Source organism: Taudactylus pleione, unplaced genomic scaffold (genome assembly GCF_031769625.1).
Source record: "Taudactylus pleione unplaced genomic scaffold, aTauple2 ptg000012l, whole genome shotgun sequence".
Taxonomy (NCBI): domain Eukaryota; kingdom Metazoa; phylum Chordata; class Amphibia; order Anura; family Myobatrachidae; genus Taudactylus; species Taudactylus pleione.
This window is the reverse complement of record NW_028284415.1, coordinates 5,684,568-5,709,446: the sequence shown is the minus strand read 5'-3', so window position 1 is coordinate 5,709,446 and position 24,879 is coordinate 5,684,568. Positions and strand designations below refer to the sequence as shown.

The window sequence follows — 24,879 nt, the reverse complement described above, 5'->3', positions numbered from 1 at the left end:
CATATACAATCCCAAATGACAAAGTTCAGGAAAATGACCTTAAAAAAAACATTTAAATCATCTGAGGAGAAACGTAAACTTGCCAATATGCCATTTACGACACGGAGTGGCAAGGAACAGCTAAGGCTTTCCCTATGTTCATAACTAGTGGTTCAGCTTCACATGACGATGGAAGCCCTCATCCCGCTAAAAAAATCAAACTAGTTAAGCTGGCAAAAGCACAGCTAAGAACTGTGCGTTCTAAGAAGAGATCACAAATCCCCAAGGAGAGTCCAAGTGTGGTGGCGGTTGCGATGGATGACCTTCCCAGCACTGGACGGGAAGAGGTGGCGCTTTCCAACATTTGCACACCCTCTGCAAGTGCTGAAAGGAGCACCCACAGTCCACTTGCTGATATGCAAATTGAAGATGTCACTGTTGAAGTACAACAGGATGAGGATACTGGTGTAGCTGGCGCTGAGGAGGAAGTTGGCGAGGAGGATTCTGATGGTGATGTGGTTTTATTAAATCAGGGGGCGGGGGAGACAGTTGTTGTCCGTGGGATGAAAAAGCCCATCACGGTCATGTCTGGGCAGAAGACCAAACATTCCACCTCTTTGGTCTGGCAATATTTCTATCCAAATCCGGGCAATAACTGTCTTGCAATATGTACCATATGTAAAGGTGAAATAAGTAGGGGTGGGGACGTTAACCACCTAGGAACATCCTCCCTTATACGTCACCTGCAGCGCGTTCATAAAAAGTTACTGTCAAGTTCAGAAACTTTGGCTAAGACCGTAAGCATTCCAGGGACACCTAAATCCCTTTGTCCTGTTGTATCCAAGCGCCTGCAAACCACACCCTCAACTCCCTCCTCGTCAATTTCCTCCTTAGTCAGAATCGGAAGCAGTCCTGCAGGCCATGTCACTGGCATGACTGACTCTCCTATCCGGGATTCCTCAGGAGGATCCTGCATTGCTACGCCTACTGCTGCCGCTGCTGCTGTTGCTGCTGGGAGTCGTTCATCATCCCAGAGAGGAAGTAGGAACACCACTACTTTTACTAAACAATTGACCTTCCAACAGTCCTTAGAGAGGAGGATGAAGTACGACAGCAGTCATCCTGAAGCAAAACGTATAACTGAGGCCTTGACTGCTATGTTGGTGTTAGACGTGTGTCCGGTATCCGACATTAGTGTAGTGGGATTTAGACAATTGATGGAGGTAGTGTGTCCCCGGTTCCAAATCCCATCTAGATTTAACTTCACTAGGCAGGCGATACCGAGACTGTACAGAAACGTCATAAAAAGTGTCCTCAGTGTCCTGAAAAATGCGGTTGTACCCAATGTCCACTTAACCACAGACATGTGGACAAGTGGAACAGGGCAGACTAAGGACTATATGTATGTGAAGCCCACTGGGTAGATGTATCACCTTACGCAGCAACAACAGCAGCGTCACCAGTAGCAGCATCTCAGAAACGCCAACTCGTTCCAAGGCAGGCTAAGCTGTGTATCACCGGTTTCAGTAAGAGGCACACCGCCGGCAACCTCTTAGAGAAACTGAGGGAGATCATCGCCCAGTGGCTTACCCCACTTAGACTCTCCTGGGGATTTGTGATATCTGACAACGCCACCAATATTGTGCGGGCATTACATCTGGGCAAACACCAGCACGTCCCATGTTTTGCTCACACAATAAATTTGGTGGTGCAGAATTTTCTGAAAAGCGACAGGGGCGTGCAGGAGACGCTTTGGGTGGCCCAAAAAATTTCTGGCCACTTTCGCCATTCAGCGACTGCGTGCCGAAGATTTGAGCGCCAGCAACCACTCTTGAACCTGCCCTGCCATCACCTGAAGCAAGAGGTTGTGACGCGGTGGAACTCAACCCTCTATATGCTTCAGAGGATGGAGGAGCAGCAAAAGGCCATTCAAGCCTATACATCCACCTATAACATAGGCAAAGGAGGGGGTATGCACCTGACTCAAGCACAGTGGAGAATGATTTCCGTGTTGTGCAAGGTTCTCCAGCCCTTCGAACTTGCCACACGTGAAGTCAGTTCAGACACTGTCAGCTTGAGTCAGGTCATTCCCCTCATCGGGCTTTTGCAGAAGCAGCTGGAGAAAGTGAAGGAGGAGCTAAGACGGAGCGATTCCGCTCGGCATGTGGGATTGTGGATGAAGCCCTTCAATCGCTTTGCCAGGATTCCAGGGTGGTCAATCTGTTGAAATCAGACCACTACATTTTGGCCACCGTGCTCGATCCTAGGTTTAAAGCCTATATGGTGTCTCTCTTTCCGGCCGACACAAGCCTGCAGAGGTGCAAAGACCTGCTGGTGAAAACACTGTCAGCTGAAGCGGAACGTGACACGTCATCAGCTCCTTCATCATTTTCTCCCACAACTGGGGCTGCCAGGAAAAAACTTAGGTATCCTAAGCAACCCGCTGGCGGTGATACAGGGCAGGCAGGAGCAAGTTTGGACATCTGGTCCGGACTGAAGGACCTGGCAACAATTTCTGACATGTCTACTGTCACTGCATATGATACTGTCACCATTGACAGAATGGTGGAGGATTACATCGGTGACAGCATCCAAGTAGGCATGTCAGATAGTCCGTACCAGTACTGGCAGCAAAAAGAGGCAATTTGGAGGCCCCTGTACAAACTGGCTCTATTTTTCCTGAGTTGCCCCCCCTCCAGTGTGCACTCCGAAAGGGTGTTTAGTGCCGCCGGGAACCTTGTCAGCGAAAGGCGTAGAAGGTTGCTTCCACAAAATGTGGAGAAGATGATGTTCATAAAAATGAATTATCAACTCTTCCAGGGAGACCAGCCTCCAGAACGTACAGAGGGACCTGTGGTGGTGGATTCCAGCAGGGACAAATTAATACTCTGTGAGGATGAGGATGTACACAACACTGAAGAGGGTGAGGAATTGGTGGATGAGGAGGATGAGGACGATATCTTGCCTCCGTAGAGCCAGTTTGTGCAGGGACAGTTTAATTGCCAGCTTGTTTTGTGGGGGCCCAAACGAACCAATCATTTCAGCCACAGTCGTGTGGCAGACCCTGGCGCTGAAATGATTGGTTTGTTAAAGTGTGCATGTCCTGTTTATACAACATATGGGTGGGTGGGAGGGCCCAAGGACAATTCCATCTTGCACCTCTTTTTTTTCTTTGCATTATGTACTGTTTGGGGCCTAGTTTTTCAAATTGCCATCCTGTCTGCCACTGCAGTGTCACTCCTAGATGGGCCACGTGTTTGTGCCGCCCACTCGTATCGCTTAGCATAGTCATCCAGCTACCTCGGTGCAACCTTTTGGACATAAAAACACTATTGTGAGGTGTGAGGTGTTCAGAATAGACTGGAAATGAGTGGAAATTAAGGTTATTGAGGTTAATAATAGCATAGGAGCAGAAAAACCCACAAATTCTGTGATTTTAGCTGTTTTTATGCTTTTTAAAAAAAAAATACAGATCCAAAACACAAAACCCAGAACCCAAAACACGGAAGGGTGGTTTTGGCAAAACCAATCCAGATCCAAAACACGAAGAAAGACCCAGATCCAAAACCAAAACACGAAAAGTGGCCGGTGCACACCCCTAATTAATATGACAAAGAGGTCAGACTCATTTGCTGCATTTACTAGAATCAGTGTGAGAATCTACTCTCACTGTATGAATTCTATTTAAGACTTGTTCACTTGTTATGTGCAATTGCTTTTTATTTTTCTGATCAGTGTTCACAACACAAGAAGAGTTTACTACCAATGTGTGTGCCTATAATAAATGTTATTGTTGGTTATAATACAAGGGACTTATTTTCTACTTGATTTCTGATCTGTCTTTTTTACTGCCACTCCCCTCTGGGATATCTCTTGACCTCTCCTCATCTTCACTCTTATCTCCTACTCTATCCTCCATCCCTGATCAAGTTAGGAGAAGAAACGCAACTCTGTAATCTACAAAATAACCATTGTGGACATGGCAGGCTTTAAATGTTGTTGTGACATCCAAATAGACATGGGGGCCCATTTATCAAAGTGCATTTGAGGTAAATTCCCCGAAAACACCTGTTTTCGGGGGTTTACCTCAAATACTTAGTATCCCCCGAATGTATGAAGGAGGATACCTGCTGCGATCCCTCCATTGCCGCCGGCAGCCGCCTCCCCCATAGGTTTCTATGGGGGATGCGATGCTGCCAAATGTATCAATATCAGGAATGCGAAGCATTCCCGATATTGGCCCCAGCAGCTAATGCTATCTAAAGATAGCGTTAGCCGCTGTTTCCTATGGGCACTTATCGCATATCAGCCGGCGGAGGGATCTGCCAGATCCCTCTGCCGGCAATGGGCGCCGCTCATGTGCAGTCCACGGGACTGCGCATGCGCAGAAGCCCCGACTGCCCTCCGGAGACATCGCAGGGACGGGCTCTTTTCGGAGCCCGTCTCCCTGCATGTCCCGGATAATACATCCGGCAGATAGAATCGCATTTTGCAATGCGATCAGGGGCGGTACTGCATGCCCTGATCGCATTGCAAAATGCGATCATTAATAAATGGGCCCCATGGTGTAGAAGCAGTTGGACACACATGATAAACAAGAAGGAGAGAGGTCAGAGGAGGAGAGGTATATTTTGGTCTTCACCACACCAAAATCTAGTGGGAGTGAAAGACGAAGGAGAGTATTAGTTCACCAACAAAAGATGACCAAGAACACAGCCTTGAAATACACTAAAAAGATGGGGGAGGTGGGGAGTGACAGAATTAGAGACATTTAAACCATGAGTGCACAGTACTGCAATGGGAGTGAGGGAAGTCAAAAGGTGAGTTGATTATATTGAAAGTGGCAGAGAGGTCAAGGCTGTTTAATAAAACACTGCAAGTTAGCTGTGAGCAAATCATTGGTCACATTAGTGAGAGCAGTTTTGGTGGAGAGCAAAGGGCAGCAGCCCAATTGGACAATGTGGCGAATGTATAGGAGCAAAAGTGGGTTAACAGGTTGTTTATACGCAAGCCGGTTGGGGCTTTACTGTGCATGCACTGTACAGGTATATACTCAGAAGAGCAGAGCAGGGCAGTGCCTCTTCTGAGCATAAGGGAGGACTGGCAACGCCTGGCCCACTTCCCTTCAGGGTCCTGTATTTGCAGTAACTCCAACCACTGGATGGATGTGAGCTTGTAACAAACAGCTGAAACATGAATATGCAGGACAAGGGTGTGATGGGATTGGGGAACAAAGATGTAAATGAGATACAGTATGTGGGTCAGTAAGTTTCAGGCATAAGGAGGAGTCTGAGTGAATAGTGGGGATTCTGTATTGCTTAGTGTTGGTAGAGATATCACCAGCAGTAGGAGGTGGGTGAAAAAGAGGACAGTGGAAGATGACAGGTGTATATAAGGTAGTTACAGTTTCATTAGACTGCTGGTGAGCAGTAAAATATAAATAACTGAATATTGTGCCATACTTACAGAGTACATGTAATATTGACTTCGAAGGGACATCTACAAAATATAGGGAAAGTATTCAGACCATGAACGTATGATAGGACAGATAACAATCTGTAAATATACCTATAGGAGCTCTTTCAGACCTGATCGCAAGATGCGGAAGCTCGCTAGCAAAAAGGGGCCGGATATTTAAATGAAGTGCTCACACTGCGTCGTGTAAGGACGCCCTCTAGGTCTTAGCGAGCTACGGCCAAGTGCGCTTGCAAGTGTATATAGACGCCCCCTTGCCACTCGCAACACACGTCATCTCCGGGACTTGTAGGTTTAATCGGTAACATCGAGAGCCATCGGAGCTGCTCGCAGCCCTTGAGGTTGCTTTTCCCCGCCACAAGCACTGCGATCAGTGCGGGCTGAAATACATGCAAGTGACGTGTACAATGATGCTACTATGCTAATTATGCACGCCCTTTAAACTGCGTTTTAGCGGCCTGACACGCCTGTGTCCGCAACACCACTCCCCCGTTTACAAGCACCTTCCCCTGTTACCACCCACAAACGGCACAATCTGTCACTCAAAGTAGCGACTTGATAGTGGCTTACGAGCAACCAAAATCAGATTGCAAAGACTGGCTTGCGCACACGCATTGTGAATTATACGCATGCACAGACGGCGAAAATCGCTCACAGCGAGCGAGCGCACCTTAGCGACCGGGTCTGAATCAGGTCCATAGTGTATTCCTAGTAGGTATATATGTTACTTTAATGAAGGCACTTATGTTTGTCTTCAGCACACCACTGATCCATCACCTACATTATTCCTGCTGAAGTATAGAAATTCTTAATTAGCAGAGCAATATAATGAGAGATTAAGATACAGAGACATGTGAACCATATGGAGGAGTAAAGGCAGAAGACAAATATATGTGTTATAAACAACAGGACAATTTCTATACATGTCAATTTTAATTAGAATGACCGACCTACATAGTACAAGGCAGAGTAAGTAAAGTCACTGTAGATTGTATAATCGTCACAAAGAGCAACATACAGTACGTATTGTGCTTTTCCGTTCTGGGGGATACTTACAGGCTGGGACTCTTTCTTGATGTAGAAATACAGTGTTGTATTTTGAAGCTTGAACCAATATTTTGACCATGTAAATTTCTGTGAAAAGGAAACTTGTTATAAACATACAAGTTTATGCGAATGAGTATAAGATGAGAAAGGATATAATAGGTGTGATAAAGGATTGGTAACAGGACAAATGAAATAACAAAGGTCTATATAAAGCACATTGCAGCAATACACATACACATTACTCGGTGATAGCCTGACATTCCATTGCTATGGTTTAAAAATGATAATATCTTCCCTCTTCTATCTCAATGAGCAAAAGACATCCCGCAGCTCTACCAGAGCCATCATAGTGTGTATACCAGACAAAAAGTTCAATGCTTACAATAATATCATTGTCTTCTCCTCGGTCTTCAATCAACTGGACAATTCTAATAACTTGGAGACTGCATTCTTATTACAATAAAACCTACATGTATTCCCTTGCCATCTGGTGTATCTAGAATGGCAGCAGGATGTGGAGACCACACTACACACCTTGCACCCATTCAATGTACTTACTTTAGGGCAGAGTCAGATTAAGTGGGGGCACAGTGTCCCCGAGCCCTCCTCTGTCAGGGCCCCCTTGCCAGAGCACACTAATGCACTGTGCAGACCCAATGCATTTTCTAAGAGACGTATGACGAGTATGGGTGGGTAGGATGACAAGTGAGGCGGGACAGAGGAGTGAGGGTGCCCAAGGCCCCCCAAAGGCTTAACCTGGCCCTGTTTAGGGTAACTTCTCTGCAAAAATGTCTGTTCAAGCGCAGTAGAGAAAACATGGCGCCACCATTTTCCTAGAGACAGATGCATGCAGTAGGCATATTGTGTAAAGTTTTCAATGGTGGAAAGGGTCAATAGACAGACATGCAAATGGTTGACACAGAAAAGGTTGACACATTTGTTTTTTGTTATTTTAACCCTAACCCACCCCTAGTCCCTAACCCTAGTGCCTAATATTCCCCCTAGTGCATACACCTAACTGTTCAATTCTGCAGTCTAACCATAACCATCTGCCAAGTGCCTAACCCTAAAAATCATTATAAATGTGATGACATTTTTCTGTGTTGACCATGTACTCTTTGACCCTGTCACCTTTTACCTGTCTATCTATTGACTGTCTATCTAGTTACTGTCTATCTACCATCTGGATACCATTTCAACCAGAACCATAACACTGTGTCAGCGCTGCAAAGGAGAATGAGACTCCTCTACTGTGCATCAGCGTATTTATCATACAGAAAGCACAATCAACACTGTATAAGAACATGTATTATTAATGGAACCATTTTTTATTATTTATATCTTTCCTTATCATGGGGAAAATAAATATATACATAAAAAAAACCACTTTGTCTGGTCATGGCCTCACAATAAAATTGGCAGGTTTGAATGGTCCATGAAAGGGGCTACTTTGTGCCACAATTTTGCTTTTTTCTAAAATGTTGGAAGGGATGTAAATATGTTTTAAAGCAGGGTCTCACACAGAATATTTATTGTGGTAAGCAAGATTGGTGCTAAAAAGTATCGTGGTACAAATATTAAGATATATGTGAGAGGTAATAATTTCTACATAAAATAACAATTGTGAGGAGAAAAGAACTGCCTGCCTTCCGGTATTCCAGAGGATGACACCAATTTTCTTTATTGAAGCAATAAAATAATAAAATTCATTGTGTAATACAGAAGCGAGTTGCACAAATAAAATAAATACATTTTGAACTGTCCATTTCTGCTTTACATGCATAAAAGTATAATGCAATGCTATTACCACAAACATTCATGTGTATATATTCTAAGTATATATGTATTCTATAGCCATTAGACTTTTCCTGATCAAACGAGAAATCTGACATTTAACCACAGACATCCTCAACATCCTTTCACATGGTATTCTGTGACGCGATTCCAGCAGTATTGTCGGTGGTCAGAGACTACCACATTGCTGCACGGAGGTCCGGGGCATTACAGGAGATCCATTCTGCACTTGTGGAGAACGGATCTCCTCCTCTAAAGCAGGGGCACACAGCAGGGCAACGCAGTCACATGTGATGCGACCTTGCCAACTTGCGGTCGCATCACATGAAATGTCACCAGTTAAGTGGTAAAACTTCTCCCATGAAGATAGAGGAGCAAAGTATCCACCTTACTTGAATTGAATGAATAAGGAGAATATCAACATGTCTATCTTTTAACAAAATCTTCAAACGAAGAGGAATTTCAAACATGTAAATTTCAAGTCTAGGGAAACACTTCCAGCAAACATGGAAAAGGCCATTAGAATTTATCCACTCACATAATAATAGTTATGGTGCATACACATGGTCAGATCTGTCAGATGAACGATTTTACCAACGATTTGAACGATTTTAGCAACGATTTGAACGATTTTATCAACGATTTGAACGACTTAACGATTTCAGACTGAATTTAAATGAATGAAATCATCAAAATCTGACGGCAAACACAGACGACGCTAGATATCGTTATCTGACAAGCGGGAACGCGCATCATTCATCGTTGCAGGCCCACATGTCAGATTTTCTTTCGGATATGAATGATTTTTAAAATCGTTATCGTTCATATCTGACAACAAATGTGACCGTGTGTATGCACCATTATAAACACCAAAGAGAGTAATGCATTTCTATACTTCCATGTATCATTGCTTTCCTGGCAGCTTCTGTACTGATATAATTTATACTCTATGCTTTTTATATGTTATAAAGAGGAAGATGTAATGGATGAAAAAAAGTGTGCGTTAGTATCTTTCTTAAATCAACACAGTATTTTTATTGTTATTGTACAGTAAGAAACTTTTTTTTTTAAAGTTTTTAATGTCAATATTTTCTTTATTTGCAGGAAATCTTGCAGCAATTGAGAATACACATTACAGGAATTACAGCATGCATATATGCCCATGAACATTTGCGTCACATAATCAAAACATAGAACTCTTCATAATAAATATAACAAAATACAGAAATATAGAAGCAAACATAATGAAAATGGCGTACATCATAGATGATCGGTAAAAAGGCAAATTCAAAAAATTCTATATAACAAGACAAGAATCAAAGGTGAGTATGGGTGCCATCCAATCGAGGAGGGCAGGGGGCAAGGTGCATGGCCCAATGACCAACATGGCACACAAAAAGGGAATTAGAAGCCGTTATAAGGTACCACGTGAAGTAGTGATATAAACTTAACTACGACAAGTCCACAGGAGGGTCCTCCAAAAGGGTTCTAGTTTCATATCATAATGTATGGAGGAAACAACAAGTATAGACCCGACAGCTCAAATCATGAGGCAGAGATTTCATAAAACTCTCCACATTTAAAAACAAAATATACTTTAAATTCTTTATGTAAAGAGGATTTCACTCAGTCCATTCTAAAGGAAAAAAATAGTTAAAAGTCTTCAAGATCACTAAACTAGGGAGTTGGTTTTGTATCCACATTTGGAGGATACTTTTGCAAGTGTCTACAGAGATAATCAAAAGTAGCTTTTTAGCACCTGCGAACATAGGGGGTCATTCAGACCCACTCGCGAGCGGCAGTACGCTCGCAAGTGGGTCGATATTCCCCACTGCGCATGCGCACGACGGAGGGAGCTCCGTCGTGCGCATGCACGAGACCCGGCGAGCGAAGGACTTTCCTACGCTCGGAGTCTCGCATCAAAGTCGATGTTGATTGACAGCACGCCCCCTTTGGTGGGCGTGCCTGCCAAATGGCGGCGTTCCTATGGCCGGCCCCACTGACATCACTAGTGCACTAGTGATGTCAGTGGGAGTGATTTTAGCTCTGATAGAGCCAAAATCACTCCAGGGCTTGCGGTTGAGAAACCCGACCACAGGGTTTCACTCGCAAGTCCGATGGTCGCGATGGTCAAGACCATCGCGACCATCTTGTTGCACGCTCGTATATGCTGTGGGTGGTGACCCACAGCTATATGAGCGTCCAGGAGGACGCTCCATTTTAATGGAGGTGGGCCCTGATTCAGAGCGACCGCTCTGGTCAGAGCGTCCGGCTCTGAATCAGGGCCATAATGCCAAGTTAGAAAGCAGGGAAGATAGAAGGCAGCTTTGGTGGGTACCTGTGGCCATAGTAACCACCGGACTCAGAAAAATATTAACTGAAAGCACAGTAACAGGGGCCGTACACATGTATTGGACAAATTGCAAAAGTACCTGCTCAAAAGCTCTGACCTCGAAATTAGATTGTAAATGGGACTAGGAAACTTTGTCAAAAGCTTTCTCAGCAACTAAGCTGAGAAGCACAACAGATACGCCTTTTTGGTGATATGAGGAGGCCAGCATAGCTGCGAGCCCAGCACGAACCCCTTTGATGGAATGGGGTGTAAGGAGGTCAGGCAGTATACTTTGCAAACTATTTGCCATCATTTTTGGCAAAAATTTTTAAACATAGTTCAATAAGATAATGGGGTGGTAGCAGGAAACCAGGGCAGGGTTTTTACTGGGTTTGAGAAGCAGGATAGTGTGCACCTCATTAAACCTCAAAAAGGGAAGCAAATCCTTATGTTATATACCATAGAGTGGAAAGGGAACAAGGTGAGGTTTCAAGATCTTAAAATACTCTTCCCCAAAACCATCAGGACATGGGGCTTTATAACTGAGCAGGGATGCTATGACTGGGGCGATCTCTGTCTCTATAATATCCAAATTAAAATATCCCTCTGAGCAATAGTAAGCTGTAGAAGCCTTCTGGAGTAAAGAATGGTGAAGTACTGGGCATTCTGGACTGGCTGCATACAGGGTTTGATAGTAAGAATTAATTTGGGAAATGATTACAGAAGGCGTCAGATGTCGCACTCCTGTACATAGTTATTGCATGGATTGGATATGTGACCTAGGACGGGAGGCTTTAGCATTCTTAGCTAAGACTCTGCCAGCATTGTTTCCCCAGCAATAATAGAAGTTTCTAGAGTTTAGCTTTTCAGAGTATGGTACTTAGGGGTCAGATTGTAGGGGATGTAGTTATGATCCTGGCGGTCAGGATGCCAGCGCTCAGAATGCCGACGCCAGCATCCCGACACCAGTCAGAGTCCCGGCGCCTAATCCCGACCGGTGACATCCTGGCAGTAAGTCAGGGGCGTATCTATAATGGGTGCAAGGTGTGCGGGGAACAAGGGCCCCTGAGTCCAGGGGGGCCCTGCACCGCACACCTTGCACCCATAGAATGACTTACCTCTCCGGAGTCCCACGTCGGTGCGAGGGTCTGCTGCTGTAAAAACGACTGGAAAATGGCCGCCGCGGCCATTTTCCCGTCGTTTGCAGATGCGCAGTACAGGGAAAATGGCCACCACGGCGCGCTCTAGTGCCCAGAGTCTATGATTCCGGTGCTAGCTGCGCACAGCTCGCGGCCGGCCACCGGACAGAGAGGAGGGAGCCCGTGTTGGAGACTGCACACGGGCCCCCTCCTCTCTAGAAACGCCCCTGCAGTAAAGTATTGGGATTAGGGGGAGGGTTAGGGTTTAGAGTTAGGCACTAGGGGGAGGGTAAAGGTTAGGCTGCAGGGGGGGTTAGGTTTAGGCTGCGGTGGTAGGGTTAGGGGTAGGGTTAGCCTACTTACCAGTAGGTGTTGCTATTGTAACCCAGTCAGGATGCCGGCTTAAGATTCTGAGTGCCGGTATCCTGAGCATAATAATGGGGACATTTCTGTGAAATATCCTGCACTGGGCTATTAGTACATAGCAACAAATCATACAATTATGTAGAAACTGCAGTTTTTACATCATTTTATGAAAAAAGCTTGATAAATAGGCTTCCTTTGAATTAATAATCATAAAAATACCACTTGTGTTACTTGTACTAACAGATTGGTTAGGTCAGGACAATGTTTTTATACAATTTTCCCAATAATATTAGCTGCACTGGATTACATATGTTTATTTTGTAGGACATGGTTAATGATTGATGGCTTCAAAATATTGAACCAAGAGTAAACTGATTTGTTTGTACTGGTAAATCCTTCATAATGGTCATGCTTGACCCAGCATATGCTTTATAGGCTGCTGCTCACACACTGAAGGTTACTTACGAACACTGCATTGCAATGCAAAACCACAGAAACCAATGAGTAAATTGCCTGTTAGTGAATAAAAACAAGTGTCTGATTCATGCAGATATGTACCCTCCAGCAAAGTTTATAACACTCAGTAGCTCCAGGGAGCTCCGTATACAATCTGGCACCGTAAGCAGAAATTCCAGGTGCACATAGGCCCTCATTCAGAGCCGTTCGCTATTTGCGGTCGTTCGTTCAAAAACAAGGGGTGGCTATTCAAATGATCCGTTCGCACATTGCAGTCTGTTCACACCTCTAAGTCTGAACGAGCGAGCAAAACATATGCTCGTTTATTTGATAAAAACGCCCCCTGGCCGCTCGCACCATACGTCATGTCCGCTATTTATTAGATTAATCCAGTACATCGTACAGCGTATGAACTGCTCGCTATTCTTGTGGTTGGTTTTTTCAACCGCTATTTTGCGAGCAGTTCTGAGTTAAAAAAAACCAAGTGACGTGGTCAATGACGCTGCTGTATTAATTATGCACTCCCTTAAAACGCCCGTTTTGACCTTTAAGCACGCCTGCGTTCTGATCTCCACTCCCCGTTTTGAAGCACCTTCCCCTGTTACCACCCACATACGCCTCATTCTGTCACTCAAAATAGCAGGCACTCGCTATATAGCGTACAAACGATTTTCGGCCGCACTGACTGGTTCGCGCATGCGTACTAAAAACCGTACGCATGCGCAGATGTGCGAACATCGCTCGGAACGAGCGTACTGCCGCTAGCGAGCGGCTCTGAATGAGGGCCATAGTAAGCATTTTTCAGACTGAAGCTTCTGTCAAGCCATATAAGAGTGAAAGATAGCAGTAACTAACCCCAGTGGTGATACCAACAGCTGGCATTCGTAGCAAGCAGTTCGGTCAGTTAATATTTCTAAGGATGACTATTATTGTTTATTATCATTATTGTTTTATTATAATTTTAGAATAAACTTTACATCTACTGTTTATAAGGATATTAAAGCAAGTTCTGCTTAATTAACACAGTCCCTGAGAATTTATGCCACCTGAAGTGTGGGAATCATATTCAGGTAATCATACATTGCATGCAATAAAGATAAAAAATAATAAAAAATCAAATATTGCAAATTGGTGAAATAGGTTACACTCAATGACTAATGTATGCAATTTCATGGTTTGCAACATTTTACTTTTGCCACCGGTCTCTTTATTTGTTAAGGTACACCTTTCTAGTACAAAGCAGCGTAAGAACATCTACAATGGGTGTAGGGTGTGAGGTGCAAATGGGCCCCTAGGTCCAGAGGGGCTACACCACACACTGTGCACCCATTCACAATACCTCTCAGTCAGTGCTGCAGAAATAACCGGGAAAATGGCACTGCACCATTTTCTCAGAGATGGACACATGCACAGTAGTCTCTGGAACAGTGTCAGAGCCTACTGGGGGGACTTTGCCGGTGAGATATAAGGGGGCTGTCGGGAAGACTGAACACAGGCCCCCTCCTCTGTTACTCTATTAAACCACCCCTGCTAGACAAGCATCACCTTTGCCTCGGAATAGCCTAAATTCTTCATGCATGAATTCAACAGAGTGCTGGAAACATTCCTCAGAAATTCTTGTCCATGTATACACAACAGCATTAAACAGTTGCTGTAGATTTCTCAGCTGCACATTTATGCTCAAATCTCCTGTTCTACAACAATTTTGATGTGGTCTGTGTGAGAAAAATTAGCATTAACAATCCCCTAGTGTACTGGGCCAATGTTTGCACTCCCCCTCCAATCTCTCCAATCTCTGTTACACCTTTTTAAGTGTAAGTATGTTACGCTCCAATTATGGCAGAAAAGTGCTCACTGTAGCCTTTCTTGTTCCTAGCTGACAGGAGTGGAACTCGGAATGGTATTCTGCTAATGTCCATCAACTTCAAGGTTCTTCCTGCTCTGCATTCTAAAATGTTTTCTACATACCACTGTTGTAACCCGAGTTATTGTCACCTTACTGTCAATCTGAACCAGTTTGACCTTTCTCCTCTGATCTCTCTCATTAACAATTCACCCACAGGACTTTTGCTGATAGGATTTTGTTTTGTTTTGCACACCATTCTATGGCCCTCATTCAGAGCCGTACGCTCTGAGCAGAGCGCACGCTCTGAATGAGGGCCGGGCTCCATTTTCATGGAGCGTCCTCCTGGACGCTCGTATAGCTGTGGGTCACCACCCACAGGCTATACGAGCGTGCATTGTGATGGTCGCGATGGTCGAGACCATCGCGACCATCGAATTTGCGAGCCGGAGCCTGCGGTTGAGGTTTTCAACCGCAAGCTCCGGAGTGATTTTGGCTCTATCAGAGCCAAAATCACTCCCACTGACATCACTAGTGATGTCAGTGGGCCGGCTTCTGACGGGAGGCGTTCCCGTGGTAACGCCTCCGTCAGGGAGGCATGCCCCCGGCACGCCCACCAAAGGGGGCGTGCTGTCAATCAACATTGACAGCACGCCCCCTTTGATCGGACACAACGAGCGAAGGACTTTCCTTCGCTCGTCGCGTCTGGCGCATGCGCACGACGGAGCTCCCTCCGTCGTGCGCATGCTCAGTCCATAACATCGACCCACTTGCGAGCGGACAGCCGCTCGCGAGTGGGTCTGAATCAGGCCCAATGTAGACTCTAGAGACAGTTTGACAGTTTTGCTTGAATATCCCGGGAGATCAGCAGTTTCTGATACAGAAAAAACCACCCCATCTGGCATCAAGCATTCCATTGTCATTATGAAGTTTGGTCTGAATAACTGAAACTCAGACCATAGGCCAAATGTAATGGGATGCGATTTAGTCAAATTTGCGAGTTTAGTGCTAAACTCGCACATTTTGTCTAAATCGCAGATGTAATAGGGTGCGAGAACATGTAAACTTGCACCCCTGCAACTCACAATGGCAAAACATGCATCCAGATGTTTTGTCATTGTGAGCATACAAGTCGGACAATGTAATAGAGCGAGTGTTTAATTCGCACCCTATTATTGCCTTAAAACTCAGAAAAAATAAGAACAGCTTCAGGCTATCCTGAGCAGGTGCGAATAACACAGAATCATGCATATCCATGAGATCCGTGTGTGTTTCTGTGTGTTACTAAAACAAAACAGCTTGAATAAAAAAATATGATGTGCACCCCCCCATCACATCCCAAAAGCATAATCATCCCTGGGCTCTGTAGAGCCTGTCCTGGTACTTAAAATACGGGGGAAAATATGCGTAGGGTTCCCCTGTATTTTACGAACCAGCACTGGACTCTGCTGAGCCAGTCCTGCTTGTGGAAATACAGGGGACAAAATGAGTAAGGGTCCCCTGTATTTTCCATAACCAGCACCAGACTATTTCTAGCAGGGGTGTAATGTCATAGCCAGGGGAACCCTTTCATCGGGTCCCACAGCCAATGCATTACACCTGACCGCTAGTTATCCCAGGCCGGTGATCCCTGGCAAGGTGGGGACCCCCCCAATAAACAATTTCCACTGAATACAGGTTATTTGCTATTTTGTAACACTTCTATTCTTCTATAAAGTATCTCATAATTGTGTACGTTAAACTGCATCAATGTGATTTTTATTATATGTATTGCCGGGAGCTCTGTACACTGCAGATGAATTTGGATTACATGGTTTTCTGACTGCTTTTTATATATGTTTTTTTTATATGTTATATTTATATATTTCCATTAAAATCATTATTTTCTGATAGATTTATTTCTTGTATTTTTGAGCGCCACTAAGCACCACACACTTTTTTCTGCTTAAAATTTTGTGTGTGGAGATTGGCATTTCCACATGTTGTGCTGGTGGCTGCTAGATTAACTGGAATTAGCCATTACAGGTCTCTTTACTAGCGCAAGACTTTTTGTTGTGTATTCACTGTGACGCTCCTTGCATTATGAGGCGTTCACTCAGACTCTCCATGCATTAGCAGGCATTCACTGTGACGCTACTTGCATTATCAGGCGTTCACTGCGATGCTCTCTGCATTATTTGTCAGTCACTGTTACTCTCTATGCATTATCTAACGGTCATTGCTACGCTCTTTGCATTATCTGACAGTCACTCCGATGTTCCCTGCATTATCTGGCATTCACTGCAACACTCTCTACATTATCTGGTGGTCACTGCGATGCTCTCTGCATTATTTTTTGGTCACTGTTATGCTCTATGTATTATCCGACAGTCATTGCTACGATCTGGCATTCACTGCAATGCTCTCTACATTAACTGGTGGTCACTACGATGCTCTCTGCATTATTTGGTGGTCACTGGTATGCTCTATGAATTATCTGACAGTCATTGTATTATCTGACAGTCTTTGCATTATCTGGCAGTCACTGTGATGTTCCCTCATTATCTGGCATTCTCTGCGACACTCTGCATTAACTGGTGGTCACTGCGATACTCTCTGCATTAACTGGTGGTCACTGCGATACTCTCTGCATTAACTGGTGGTCACTGTGATGCTCTCTGCATTATTTGTCGGTCACTGTTACTCTCTATGCATTATCTGATGGTCACTGCAATGTTCCCTGCATTATCTGGCAGTCACTGCGATGTTCCCTGCATTATCTGGCGTTCACTGCAACACTCTCTGCATTAACTGGTGGTCACTGCAATGCTCTCTGCATTAACTGGTGGTCACTGCGACGCTCTATGCATTAACTGGTGGTCACTGCAATGCTCTCTGCATTATTTGGTCACTGCTACACTCTGCATTATCTGACAGTCATTGCTACTTTCTGCATTATATAGCGGCTACTGCGATGTTCCCTGCATTATATGGTGGTCACTGGGATGTTCCCTACATTATCTAATGGTCACTGCAACATACTCTGCATTATCTGATAATCACTGCAACACTCTCCGCATTATCTGACGGCTACTGCAAAGCTTTCTACATTATCTGGGGTCACTTCAGCACTCTCTGCATTATCTAGCAGTCACCTTTACTTTAAAATTAACTCCATCCATGCTAAACAATGATGCATTCTGCTTTCATACTAGCGGCCTGATTCAGACGCACTCGCAAGTGGGTCAATGGTCGTGCAGTGCGCATGCGCGAGCCCCGGAGCGAGTGAGAACTTCACCCGCTCAGGGTTCGCAGCAAAACGGGGCGGCTGTCGATTTTGATCGACAGCTCGCCCCGTTTTGTAGGCAGGTCGGGGGGGGGTGACTGCACAAACGGAGGCGTTCCCGAAGGGATGCCTGCTGTTTGTGGGCGGCCCTACTGACATCACACATGATGTCAGTAGTGAATTTCCTGCTTTATTAGAGCAGGAAGTTCACTGGGGCTTGCGGTGGATGAGACCCTACCACAAGGGTCTCGTCGCAAGCACGATGGTCGCGATAATCATGACCATCGCCAGGCCGCCCGCACGAGCTGTGGGTCGTCACCCACAGCTAAGCGAGGGGCCTGGAGGCAGATTTTTTTTTTAAAAAAATAGCGAATAGCAAGTGCCTCTGAATCAGGACCTAAGATAGGCCTGTCTCAAACTACTAGTAATGTTGTACATGAGTTTACATGAATGGAAGTAAGGGGTATTGACTCATGCACTGTTGACTGAATGAATTAACTGTTCGGTTTATAGTGCCATATTTTTAGGTAGCTCAGTAGTATACAGTTTTTCCTAATAATACCCTATAGGTTTACTTGATGCTTAAAATGCTTGAACTTTCTTGTTTTTCTGGATGGTGATAGAGCCAAAATCACTCCTGGGCTTGCGGCTGGGAAACCCGACTGCAGGGTTTCCCTTGCAAGTCCGATGGTCGCGATGGTCATCTTTTTGCACGCTCGTATATGCTGTGGGTGGTGACCCACAGCTATACGAGCGTCCAGGTGGACGCTCCATTTTAATGGAGGAGGGCCCTGATTCAGAGCGAGCGCTCTGGTCAGAGCGTCCGGCTCTGAATCAGGGCCTATATGCGGTGTAATGTGAATAAGATTGTATTACTGAGTGAGTAATTTGAATTGGAGGCACTATTGTGTAACCACGCCCCTTCCTTGTGAAACCAAGTGCCTTTTTTGTGGTGCGCACTGAAGGTGCGTGATGTTCTTTTTTAAAAGCTGGAAGAGAGGGCGCAAAATTTATAGTTGACAGGGGGGCTCCGAAAACCCTAGCATTGGCCCTGATGTCACCCATTGGATATGCATGCATCGGAGCGTACATCGTTAGCGGGTACACACTGGCCGGTGTGCCCGATATGTTGCTCCGATCCACACTCACAAGTTTGTTACCCAGGGGCCCCCACAGACCTTAATCCAACCCTGGGGATACCTGCTGCAGTCCCTCCTTAAAACATCCAGGCAGTGGCATCTTAACCACTTGCCTGGCACAGTCGTATCAGATACGACCATGCCAGACTGGGCTTTACCTGACATGGTCGTATCTGATACGACCAGTCAGAAATGGCCACTGGGCGGCTGCGGGAAGCTAATCTTCCCGTAGCCGCCTATATCAGAGGGACCTCCTGGTCCCTCTGCATCACAGGATTCTCCTCTTGTGTGTCCCGATCACTGTGACCAGCAGTGATCGGGCAGCGGGCGTGACCCCCCTCCCTGCGCGGCTGCCCTGCTGTGTCCCAGGACTGGGCAGCCGGCGGGATCCCCTCCCCCTTGTCCCCACCAGTGTGGCATTGACTTCTAGAAGCAGCAGCAGCAGCTTCTTAGCCGTGGCTGCTGCTCTGTTTCCGGGGAGTGGGCAGCTAGCCCACCCCTTCCTTCACCGATGCTGGCTGGCAGTGTCTGCCGGTGACATCCAACTACAGGAGCAGCAGCTGCGGCTCCTGTCAGCCACGGCTGCCGCTCTGTCCTCGGGGAGTGGGTGGCTAGCCCTCCCCTTCCTTCACCGGCACTGGCTGCCGGTAACATCCAACTACAGGAGCAGCATCTGCGGCTCTTGTCAGTCGCAGCTGCTGCTCTATGCCTAGGGAGCCAGCGGCTAGCCCAACCCTAACTTCAGCGGTGCTGGCTGCCCCTATTAAAGCCACCGAAGCAGCAGCCACAGCATCGTCGGCGGCTGCTGCTCTGTTCCCGTCCCGCACAGCCGGCAGCACCTCATGCTCTTCTCTCCTCCCCCGGCCAGGCGATTACATAGTGCCCAGTCCCCAGCACCTCCTACTGCCTACAACTCTGCCCCTGTCCCGATCACTGCTGGACACAGTGATCGGGCATTGTACATGCCCCCCCCCCTGTACATATACACACAGTCAGGTGCATAAATATTGGGACATTGACAGAATTTTCATATTTTGGCCTCGATTCACCACCACAATGGCTTTGAAATGAAACAAACAAGATGTGCTTTAACTGCAGACTTTCAGATTTAATTTGAGGGTAATTACATCCAAATCAGGTGAACGGTGTAGGAATTACAATGGTTTCTATATGTGTCTCCCACTTTTTAAGGGGCCAAAAGTAATGGGACAAACTAAACAATCCTAAATCTAACTTTCACTTTTTAATACTTTGTTGCAAATCCTTTGCAGGCAATTACAGCCTGAAGTCTGGAACGCATAGACATCACCAGACGCTGGGTTTCATCCCTGGTGATGCTCTGCCAGGCCTCTACTGCAAATGTCTTCAGTTCCTGCTTGTTCTTCGGGCATTTTCCCTTCAGTTTTGTCTTCCTCAAGTGAAATGCATGCTCAATCGGATTCAGGTCAGGGGATTGACTTGGCCATTGTATAACATTCCACTTTTTAGCCTTAAAAAACGCTTTGGTTGCTTTTGCAGTATGCTTTGGGTCATTGTCCATCTGCACTTTGAAGCACCATCCAATGAGTTCTGAAGCATTTGACTGAATATGAGCATATAATATTGCCCGAAACACTTCAGAATTCATTCTGCTGCTTATGTCAGCAGTCACATCATCAATAAATACAAGGGAACCAATTCCATAAATGGCAGCCATAAATACCCACGCCATGACACTACCACCACCATGCTTCACTGATGGGGTGGTATGTTTTGGATCATGAGCAGTTCCTTTCCTTCTCCATACTCTTCTCTTCCCATCACTCTGGTACAAGTTGATCTTTGTTCCAGAACTGTAATGGCTTTTTTAGATGTTGTTTGGCAAACTCTAATCTGGTCTTCCTGTTTTTGAGGCTCACCAATGGTTTACATCTTGTGGTGAACCCTCTATATTCACTCTTGTGAAGTCTTCTCTTGATTGTTGACTTTGACACATATACACCTACCTCCTGGAGAGTGTTCTTGATTTGGCCAACTGTTGTGAAGGGGTTTTTCTTCACCAGGGAAATAATTATTTTGTCATCCACCACAGTTGTTTTCCATCATCTTCCGGGTCTTTTGGTGTTGCTGAGCTCTCCGATGCGTTCTTTCTTTTTAAGAATGTTCCAAACAGTTAATTTGGCCACACCTAATGTTTTTGCTATCTCTCTGATGGGTTTGTTTTGATTTTTCAGCCTAATGATGGCTTGGTTCACTGATAGTGACAGCTCTTTGGATCTCATATTGAGAGTCGACAGCAACTGATTCCAAATGCAAATGTCATACCTAGAATCAACTCCAGACCTTTTACCTGCTTAATTGATAATGAAATAATGAGGGAATAGCCCACACCTGTCCATGAAATAGCTTTTGAGTTGATAGTCCCATTACTTTTGGCCCCTTAAAAAGCACATATAGAAACCATTGTAATTCCTACACCGTTCACCTAATTTGGATGTAATTACCCTCAAATGAATTCTGAAAGTCTGCAGTTAAAGCACATCCTATTTTTTTTATTTCAAAGCCATTGTGGTGGATAATAGTTGTCAAAATATGAAAATTCTGCCAATGTCCAAATATTTATGCACCTGACTGTGTGTATATATATATATATATATATATATATATATATATATAACCACCAGAGAGCAATAAATAACCAATAAAAATAAGATCAATTTAAGAGGTAAAAGAAGAGTTTTAGCTTATCTGAAAATCAATTTGAGAGGGTCTGGGTGTAAATCCCAAGGGCAAGTAATGAGTCTCAACGCGTTTCGTCCGTTGACTTCTTCCTGGGGACGAAACGCGTTGAGACTCATTACTTGCCCTTGGGATTTACACCTAGACCCTCTCAAATTGATTTTGTGGTGGTTACTCCTGATTAGGAACCACAGTGTTTTATCGTATTTATCTTGTTTTTGTCAAACCCTATTAAATATTTTTTATGGTACTAGCTTTCTTTTATCACTTTGTTTTTGTATGCTGCTAAAAGTATTTATATTGCACTAAGCACTTCATTGGTCTATGCTACTAGGACTATTTGGCACCAAGCACTTTATGATTTATGTATACTTGCTCAGGCTGATTCAAGCACGTTAGCACTTAGCACTTTATTTATATTTATTTATATATTTGTGTGAATATTTATCATTAGCAGGTTGGTCGCCCACAGTCAATAACTCCCTTCTCGATTTACTAGGTAGTGTATTCACCAACACTACAAACTATTGACTAAGGAGCAGACACCCTAGGTATACGCCTTGGGTTATACTTGCAATTGCTCAAAGCACCAGTAGTTTATTCATTGGTTTAGGTTCTGGCGCCGGATTCATAATTATTTCTATATATATATATATATATATATATATATATATATATATATACACACACATACATATACTGTGTGTGTATATATATATATATATATATTGTATATAGATTGTGTGTGTGCAGCCCCCCAACCGCGGTCTCAAACAATCAATTGTTTTTATAGATGGTTGGACCCATCGGTCATCGATGGTACAGCTGTCAATAGCCATCACTACAGTATTTCATAAAAAAAAATATTTTTATGGTATATGGTGTTTTGTTTTTTTTAAAATGCGTTGGAATAGTCTTAAAAAGATGTTCTTGACCTAATTCAATCATTAAAAAAAACGACAATTTCGAAGCGGTTTTTGGAAAAAGAATTCGTCAGTTAAGTGGTTAAGAGAGGGGGGGGCGTGTGCACACCCCTTGCGGGGCCCCCTCCTCTTTCCCGGTGGCAGGCAGCCGACTGACGCGGCTGGCCAGCCACCAGAGCATTAGTAGACTTCGGGCACTAGAGTGTGCCCGGAGTCTACTGCGCATGCGCAGAACACCGGAAAAATGGCCACGGCGGCCATTTTCCGGTGTTCTGAGCATTGCTGACACCCTATGCGGGACCACTGACAGGTAAGTTTAAACTAATATGGGTGCAGGGTGTGCGGCGCGGGGCCCCCTGGACCCGGGGGCCCGTGTGCACCACACACACTGCACCCATTATAGATACGCCACTGCATCCGGTGCAAACTTAATATTTGAGGTTAACCGGCCAAATGTAATAGAGTGAGGGTTTAGAAAATGTGAGAGTTTAGCAGTAAAACTCTACATTGGCCGAGTTTAAAAATGTGAGAGTTTTCTCACACATTTTCTAAACTCTCACCCTATTACATTGGGCCCTATACCTCAAACATACGATAAATGGGCCCCTTGGTCTGAAGGTGCCCACACACATAGCGATCTGCACACGATCAGCCGATGCGTACGATTTCCCTTAAAACTCTCCCCGGCAGCTCTGCACACGATCTGCAAACAATTTTGTGTCCAATCTTCATACGATCTCTCCTGCATCCAGAGTTTCACAGTGCATCGTGTCCTAGATTGTCAGATGCGATGTGCGACCAGCGGGGACACATATCGTGATCGTGGACTCACGATTTACTCAGGATTTGGCCATAGTTTACACTATGTCGTTCCAATGTGTCGGAATCGGACAGATCGGGTAAAATATCGCTATGTGTGTGGCCAGCTTGAGCGTACGACCTGACAGTGTACGGACAGCATAATTTCTAGTACTCCAGTCATTACCTTCATCACTCATCATCGGATTTTGGTAGAGTATTACTTAACGGATTATACAGTCCTGAGATATTACCGTCTGCGCCCTGTAACGGTGACTGAGGGGCCAATTTATTAATGATCGCATTTTGCAAAGCGATTAGGACATGCAGTACTGCCCATGATCACATTGCAAAATGCGATCATAGCGGCCGAATGTATGATCCGGCACATGCAGGTTGATGGCGTTAGCTGCTGAGGCCAATATCGGGAATGCTTCGCATTCCTGGTAATGATATATTTGGCAGCATCGCATCTCCCATAGAAACCTATGGGGGAGGCGGCTGCCGGCGGCAATGGAGGGATCACAGCAGGTGTCGAAGATACTTGCTGCGGTACCTCCTTCATACATCCGGAGGATACTTAGTATTTGAGGTAAACCCCCGAAAACAGGTGTTTTTCGGGGAATTTACCTCAAATTCCCTTTGATAAATGGGCCCCTGAGCCCTATCTGTTGCTGGTAACGGCGCTATAGAGCTGACTCGTGAAGACAGGACTCAGCTGAGCTGTGAGGGACAGAGCCGAGCAGAGGATGGGCGCAGCGGGGCAGAGGATGGGCGCAGCGGGACAGAGCCGGGCATGGGACAGAACCGCATCACTCACCATCGTATCCTTCCTCTTCTCCAAAAATCCCTCAAAGAACAGATTCTGCCTCACAGGCTCCATGACCAGAGCTTCGTCCTCTGCATGGGAATCACTTAGAGCCATGACTGTAATAACTCTCTGCACTTCCTCATAAATCCTGACTTCCCTGTCACCTTTCATGGCCGGGGGAGGCACCTATCTACTTGCTTAATATTATTAACCCTTTCTTCCTATGAGCATGTACAAAATACTATCCCTGTATCACTACCCCTCAGCGCTCCTGTATCCGCGGCTCCTTATTAACCCTTTCTTAGCCTCACTGTAGACACCTGCCCCCGCCACACACGGTGCTCCTAGTATCGCTCAGCGGCGCCCGAGCTCGGAAAGTATCCCCTGTCCCAGCATCTGGTGTTATGCACTTTCCCCTACTGCTGTGTGTATGAGCCCTGCACTGCCCATTGCCACTCTCCGGCCTGTTATTCTCCTTTTATTGCTAATTCTTACCAGAAACACATAAACTGCCCCGTCATCTGTATACTTACTATTACCTCTCAGCAGGGTTCTACCCCTTCACTTTCTTATTATTAATCCTATATTCATGTGTGACCTCTATATGCCTATATACTGACGTATTAATCACAGGACCCCCTGATTCTGCTCCCGCTTATTACTATCTAGAGAGGGGATATTATCCATTAATATTCTGTTCACTCATCTAGGTGTTATCAGCCATTTATTTACTACGTTGAGAAAAATATTGGTTACAGCCCACTGACCTGGGTGTTATTCATTGTTTATTGTTT

The 24,879-nt window shown here is 45.2% G+C and overlaps 1 protein-coding gene across 3 annotated transcripts in view; it reads right to left on the bottom strand.

The window, feature by feature from the left end:
- The window catches only part of LOC148542416 (uncharacterized), a 54,465-nt gene extending 30,138 nt beyond the window's left edge, over positions 1 to 24,327 (bottom strand). For 2 of the 3 annotated variants that reach the window (XM_088468571.1, XM_088468572.1), the window contains exons 1-3: positions 24,095 to 24,326; positions 6,511 to 6,588; positions 5,446 to 5,478 (exon numbers count right to left, since the gene is read on the bottom strand). In XM_088468571.1, coding sequence (XP_088324697.1) covers positions 5,446 to 5,478; positions 6,511 to 6,588; positions 24,095 to 24,256 — 273 coding nt within the window. In that variant the 5' untranslated portion in view covers positions 24,257 to 24,326. Of the gene's footprint in view, positions 1 to 5,445; positions 5,479 to 6,510; positions 6,589 to 24,094 lie in introns of all 3 variants that reach the window. The other variant, XM_088468573.1, reaches the window with a different exon arrangement.
- Between the last annotated feature and the right edge of the window lie 552 nt (positions 24,328 to 24,879).